We start from the raw sequence: 7,524 nt of genomic DNA, 5'->3' as shown, positions 1-7,524 counted from the left end.
ATGCATATATGTATGTATATACACATATATATACAAAATCTAACTAATGCTGTTTTTATATTGCCCTATAAAAACTGCATGCAAATGTATCCCATGTAGTAGTACTTCATAAGCTTTCTCTAACCCCAGTATAAAGCTGCTATGGTTGTATTTCGATGCCCCCCAAAGCCTCATGTGGTCGTAGGTATGGCTTTTCCAGAGGGGGCTGGATCTACAGTGTGCAGCACTGGGATCGATTCACGCTACAGTGCTAGGCTCCAGGGCAGTAGGATGAAGGGTGCATGTGAGTGCTACTTGCCCCAAGTAGTCTAGAGAAGATGAAAGGGGCAGAAAGACACTGCTCAGCTTCCTTTGCTGCTTTTGCCACCATGTGGGTACCATGAACTGCTCTCTCCTATGATGCCCCTCTGCCATGTGCCACCCTGCCTTGGAGCCAGACAATTATGGACTGAAACCTCTACAGTCTGTGAGCTAAATAAACCACCCCCCTTGATTTTCAATGTAGGGTATTTCATCTGAGCAATAACAACAACAAAAAAGTAAGACAAAAACCTAATTAGTTTCTTAAAATAATTTTTTTTTTCATCTCTCCTTGCCCTGAATTTTCTTCCTTCCATTCAAAATGACTCACTGAGCTGGGTATGGTGGTGGTGAGATGACACCAGTCATCTCAGAACTCAGAAGACTTCAGCAGGAGGATCCGTGTGACTTCTGAGGCCAGCCTGGGCTCCAAAGTGAGCTTAAGGCCAGCCTGAACTGCACAGGCAGATCCTGGCTCAAAAAGACAAAAAAAAAAAAAAAAAAAAAAAGTCACTCATTGAATTCCTACAACCCCTTGGCAATGTGCTAACATTTCAGAATCTACATTCGAGCTGGACAAGAGGATTTTTTCTTTGGTCTATTTAATCTTACTGCTTCATCACAGAAAGAAGAAATCTGAAGAACTTATTTGAATTTACAACTTTGAAGAGGAACAGGGATGTTTGTGGGGAAAGTAAAGTATGTTAGAGAAAACGAGAGCACAGCCTGGCTAGCCAGAAGTCAAGAGAAATGATCACATTACAAAAAATTTTGAAGAACAAATAAATACATAATCATAACGTATGAACGTCACAACACGTTGAAATATCAGAATATTTGAACATTTTTACAAGCTAATTATAATTATGTTTTAACTCATCAATAAACTGGAAGGTCAAGTTGTGATTCTGAATTAAAGTATCTTAGAGGAAAAGCAATCTTAAGAGTTAAGAATGATGTACACAGGGAAGAACAGTGTTTTAAAGGAACTTTCTGAGATCAGACATGAGAACTTATGTTTAATATTTATCTACCTTGGTATTTTGAAAGTACAGCTTTCATGGCAGATTAGAATTTGGTGGATCAGGCAGAAGAACTTAAGATTTTTAGAAAGCATCTGACAAGATTTTACGAAAGAGATCAATGACTAAGGTATAAGTCACATATAATAAAAGGCATAATAAAAGATTCAGTAAAGTGAGACTTTTGGTTAAAGATGGATGAACACAGACATCCTGCTACCTTTCTGAGTCCTGCTAAAAGTAAAGGGAGAAGCTGGGGAGGTGGCTCAGTAGAATAAGCACTTGCCTGGCAAGCTCAAGGACCTGAGTTCAAATCCCCAGTTCCACAAAAAAAAAAAAAAAAAAAGTAAAGGGAAACTTTTAACCTACAAGGTCAAATGTACAAGGACAAAAATGATGGCAGCTAGTGGAGAAAGTGAAGAAACAAGCCACCTAGGTACTTCTGAAAGCAGGCTGTGTAGTGTGGGTCTGAAATCAGGAGGAATGGCCACAAGGGGGCTGGGTGCTCAATCTTTGAGGCAGATTCTCTGGTAAAAGAGAAAACATAAAGGCTTTGGACCAGGAGAATACCAGGCTCAGTGAGAGCAGGGCCCTGTGCTGGAGACTGGGACGTTAAATTACAGCCACACAGTGCAAGTCTGAATTCTCTTCTCCCTCCTCAGATCGAGTCCCAGCAACATAATTTATAGCCCCTAAGAAGGCAATTAGGAGAAAGTTCTCTGGAATCATGTCAGCCCAGGACAGAAGACTGAAAGTGACAAGGAGGCCTGCGAGGTAACAGCTTCACCTAAATGAGCACACAGTAAAGACTGCCTTCAGGAAGCCTCTCTGTGTGCATATAAACTTCCCAGTGGCCCTCCCTCCACTGTCCCTACACAGGAACAAGCACTCAGGCCTCCTAGAAGCTTGAGGAAAGCAGCTCGTGTGACAGGGCAGGGAGGTCATATAAGCAGAAATGCATTTTTTGAAGAAAATTATGCAGAAAAAACACAAAATTTTAATAATTAGTATTTATGATAGCAGGGTTGTTGACTGCAGGAAAGATATTGTCCAGGAAAAAAAAATCACAACACAGTACATGACTCAGAGGTGAGTAATACAAGGTCATAACAAGGCAATGAGAACACTGGCCCTACTGAAGTTACGATGCACTGGGAGGGTGGAGGGAGGGAAAAGTATGACCGTGTACGCTGGGTGAGGTGGTGGGGAAGTAAAAATGTTTTAGTAATCAACAGATAATGCCTGAAACTAAAATTAAAAAAGAAGTATCAATAAAACATGCTATGTAGGGGCTGGCGGAATAGCTCAGTGGTCTAAATCTCCTGCTTAGGCAAGCTTAAGCAAGTGCACAAGGATTGTGGTTCAACCCCTAGCACCACATGCCGTGCCAGCTCTGCCCCTATGGTGGGCAGAGCCGGACACAAAAACAAACAGACAAAAAACATGTTATTTAGAGACCTGTAGGTAGAAGCCAACGTAAGGGGTGGTGAATGAGCTGAAAGCAGCTACCGCCAGATGTGAATAACTGGGAGAGAGGGAGAGAGCTGCAACAGTGATTGACAACCACCTGTCTTTTTATGCTACAAACACATACTTCCCTTATTTTTTTCTTTTTTTGTATTTTAGGGAAGGGTCTGCAGGGTGTTCAGGGTCTCACTACTAGATCGGACTCATAGTGATCTGCCTGTTTACAGCCTCCCAAGAGCTGGGATTACACATGTGTACCACCACGCCCAGTCTCAATTGCTGTCTCAGCGCACCCTGGGGGCGGGGCTGGCAAGGCAGGGCCGGGGATCAAACCTCCAGCCCCTGTGCCTGCTTGCAGGTACTTTAATCTGCTGAGCTATTTGGCCGGCCTTCACATACTTCCTTTAATATCAACTGTGATACATTATTTACATTGCATCATGAGGAGCTCCTAGTAGATGCTAAATACGGGTTGAATGAAGGCTGGCCCACAAGCATGACTGAGTGTAAGGTAAACTGACTTGATAAGTTATACAGCAAGTCCACAGAGAGGTTTATTTATGAGCCAGACTTTCCCTTATTACTCAACATCATGCAAGATGCAGACTTCCATGTTCTAGAGATTATGGGAAGCAATCTCTGGTCTTATCTCTGCCATAATGCATGGAAATGTACAGAAATTTGCTTTGACTTCCGGTTTATACTTACTCTGTGTCCAAGCAAGCTCTCCAGTTCTCTTCTAAATTCTTTAGGACAAGGTCTGTTTCTAAATTATCTTTTTATGAACCATAGGGTGTAATACTGTACCTGTTACATGTTCAGTGCAAAATACATTTTTTTTAACAAAAGAATAAATGGAGAGAAATAGTCATAGCACCAGATCTGCAGGAGAAATGATCTGGCCCTCAGCCTTACCTTTGAGACCCTCAGATCTTAGAGCTGAGTGTGACTCTCTCACCCAGGACCCAGCACCTGCTCAATCCAGAAACTTACTGTGGTTATGGACACTAGGGGGCTGCTCCTTGCGCTCGCTGACAGTACAGGAAGCAATGCAGAGGTCAGGGCCAGACATGCAGTATCTGAATTCAAGTCACACCACCTGCACTACTTAGTTGTGTACACTAGGCTAGGTGGTCAATCCCAGCCTTCCATGGGCCTAAGGGTCAGTGTGCCAAAGGTAACTAACTACCCAGTAATGTCCATTCTGCCCCCTTATAGATATTCCTTGATTTACAATGGGGTCACATCTGGATAAAGCCATTGTAAGTTGAAAAATATCCCAAATGGAAAAGACATCAATACCCTCAACTTACTGTATATTATAGCTTAGCAACACAGTATACTGCGGACCATGGGTTTCTACCCTCATGATCACATGGCTGACTGGGAACGTGGGTTTGCTGATAATGTCCAGCACTACCACAAAGGAACACCAGAGGTTGGCGAGACAGCTCAGCAGACTTCCTGCTTAGACAAGCACAGGGACCATGGTTTGATCCCCAGCACCACATGCCATGCCAGGCCTGTCCCCAAGGCATGCCGAGCTGGCCAGAGTTCAGGCATGGTGGCATATGCCTGTGATTCAAGTAAGGATCACTATGAGTCTGAGAGCTGTGTACTAGTAGTGAGACACCCTGTAACAACCAAATACATTTTTTAAAAAAGGAACAATAGGTATTACTCTCCAGGGGGAAAAAATCCAAATTCAAAATATGAGGCATGGTCTCTGACAATGTATCACTTTTGCACTATCATGAAGTAGATAATAAGTCAATATTATAGAACTTCTTATGCTTTAGGTGGACAGAGAGACCACATTTCTTAGCCTTTCTTGCAATTAGCTGGGGCTGAGTTCTGTCAGTGGACAGTGACAGAAGTGAAGTCTGCTACTCCCATGTCATCCTCCTAAAGAGAAAGGTCTTGCTTGTCATCCTTGCCCTTATCGGTCCTCTATGAACTGGTCAATCATGACTGAGGGAGCACAGTCATGATAACAGGAGCAGAAGCAATCATTTTGTGTCCAGAGACGGAAATCATGCAGGCAGAGCATGACAAAGGGACCCTACCACTCCTTGGATTAGAAATAAACTTAATCTTATTCAAGCCACTCATTCAGGTTCTGCTACAGGAGCTTAGAGCATACCACAATCAATGCAGTATTCTTGTTACACAATGATCATAACATTCAGTGGCACTGTTGAAAGAAGGAGGGGCTGAAACAGTGACACTTATTATTGTCCAGACTTGTGATCTTTATCTTAATCTGATATCCGGGTCCTGGTCTGAGTAGAATCACTAAAAGTAAGACACCTGGAGTGGCCGGATTAGTCCCAGAACAGGCACAAACAAGACTGGACAGTGCATGAGGTCAGTGTTGGCCAGCCGGCTGGTGAAACGAGGTGAAGAGCAATCTCTGTGGAAGGGGTGAGGATAGGAGTCTGTGGAAAGGCTTCATTTTCTATGAGAGTGGATGTTAGACTAGTTCCGCTCTTTAGCTTTTCATAAAAATCTTACTAAAATATCCAGATTGTGGAACTGGATCTATTTTGAGGCTGTGTTTAAAATATTAAGGTTAAGTCTTAAAAAGGAGAAAAAGCAGGAGACTCAGTACCAAGCAGCCCAAGCCCTGGCCAGGAGCTGCTGTGCTGTGGAAAGGTCTCAGAGGCCAGCCTGGGCACTGTCACCCTCAGACACTACAGAAAGGCATTGCAAGTTGGAAAAGCAGTGCTTTAGAGCGCAGACACGCAGCGCAGAAATTGCAAATACCCTAAGAGACTCTTAATTAGGCATTTGATATTTTCCTCAGTCTCTTTCTCCAAAAATAATTGGGACATTCTTCTACTGATAATAAATTTCAAAATTTACATTTCATTGGGGAGTTTTTCACATAATTAAATATCAGTTAATAAAAAAAAGTCTCAGCACTTACCCTAATGGATTATGGGCTTGGCTCTCCATGTCAGGGAACTACATCAGTTTCCGTTTCTTGATTTTTAATCTGTTAGGGAAATAATGAGAGTCCTAAAATGGTTAGATTCCTAAGCCTATAAAACATGAAATTTTTGTTACTGGCAAGCAAGTTACTATAAGTTTTTCTGAGAATAGCAACTCTGGGCTCTGCAAAGTGTAGAAACTCGGTCTGAATGTCCCCAGATATTTGTGGTACTGGAGGAGTGATAGACTGAAAAGAGGATCCATGTGCTATTTTATTGAACAGTTTAGAATCAGGTGCTTTGCAAAGGGCTCAGGATAGGAAGATGCATAAAACAGAACTCCTAGCTAGGCATGGTGGGGCATACCTGCTGTTGTGGCTTAGGGTTTTTGCAAGGGGAACAATACAATACAGGACACATATTAGAAGAGTATTGTATAATGAGTATTGTACAATGCATCACCAAAGAATCATATACGAATGCAGGAAATCTGTCCACATAAAGACTCTAGAATCCAGCTGAGGGCCCGAGTCTCACAGCAGTTCCCTGCATGAGTCGAACTGTAGACCTAGAGCTCATAACAATGCCTTCCACAAGTCCAGTTGGAGGCCTAGAGCACATGACAATGCCTCGTGCAGGCCTGCCTTATGGATCTGCACTGGAAAGGCTCAAAGGTCAGTGGTGGAAGCTAGGAAGTCTATGCTAGTGTGCTAGCAGGCCGAGGGATCAGAACTAGAGCTAGAGCTAGAACGCAATGCTCAAAGTAAGAACCAGAGCCATCCTTAGCAACAGTCAGGTCCTGAGCTATCCAGCAATGAGGAAAGGTGAGTTTCCATCAGGAAAGCCAACAGAACAAGCTTTTCCAGGAGGCTGAGCAGTGCACCATCTTACCCTCTGGAGCCAGGAAGTGATGCTCAAGATGAGGGCCAGAACTTTCCCAAAATGACCTCAGCCATTCTCAGCAGCAACTCAGGTCCGGAGCTTCTCCTCTGACAAGAATGGCCAAGTTCATTAGGAAAGCCAGAATGACAAGGGCCTCTAGCAGAACAGCCCAAGAGAACCAGTAGCTTCCAAGAGCTTCCTCGCAGCTTCTCCAGTTCTGCCTCTTATGCTTCTGGGAACAATCCTCAGGTGCGCCTCCCACCCAGCACCACGCTCCTTCAATTCTGCAGCTGGGTGTAACAAGTTGACCACCAGTTAAACAATCCATTACACTTGTAATTCCAGCACTAGAGAGGTTGAGCCAGTAAGATTGCCACAAGTTGGAGGCCAGCCTGGATTATGAAATGAGTTCAAAGCTAGCCTGAACTGCATAGTGAAACCCTGCCTCAAAAAGACAGGTGGAGAAACAAACAAAAAAACAAAACCCCCCAAACCCCAAAACCAGAATTCCTTATTCGAGGAGTTCTAGCAGGGGTTATCAAACTTTCCATACTAGTATAACCCCTAGTTGGTGTACATTCTTTCTTTGGCTTATGATTGCTCTATTATGAAATTCAAGACAAAAAAATAGTAATTGCCTTAGAATAGAAATTTTACAATTCTTCATGGCTTTGTGAGCAGTGGCTCATTTCTCGACAAAACAGAGATGTTACTACTCGTCTAAAGTTTAAAATAAGAAAAGTTTGTCCCAGCCACAAAGTTCTAGTTAAAAAAACAATCTATGAGGCTAAACAAAGCATTGAATTTCATCTCTTCCCAAAGGCTGCATCAAAGTCAAAGAGCGCTGGACCAAGGAGGCCCGGAGGGCTGAACAGCACCGGTAAAGGAGAAGGAAGACCTTGGGGCTCCCATCACCTCCA

General features: G+C 43.2%; 1 protein-coding gene across 1 annotated transcript in view; it reads right to left on the bottom strand.

Moving 5' to 3' along the window:
- The window catches only part of Deup1 (deuterosome assembly protein 1), a 115,588-nt gene that overhangs the window by 99,422 nt on the left and 8,642 nt on the right, over positions 1–7,524 (bottom strand). The window contains exon 2 of the mRNA XM_004644765.2: positions 5,719–5,787. Coding sequence (XP_004644822.1) covers positions 5,719–5,747 — 29 coding nt within the window. The 5' untranslated portion in view covers positions 5,748–5,787. The remainder of the gene's footprint in view (positions 1–5,718; positions 5,788–7,524) is intronic.

The sequence above is a fragment of the Octodon degus genome, unplaced genomic scaffold, assembly GCF_000260255.1.
Source record: "Octodon degus isolate 3935 unplaced genomic scaffold, OctDeg1.0 scaffold00209, whole genome shotgun sequence".
In the NCBI taxonomy this organism is placed as follows: Eukaryota; Metazoa; Chordata; class Mammalia; order Rodentia; family Octodontidae; genus Octodon; species Octodon degus.
Note: the sequence above shows the minus strand (reverse complement) of the source record. Positions and strands in the feature narration are given on the sequence as shown.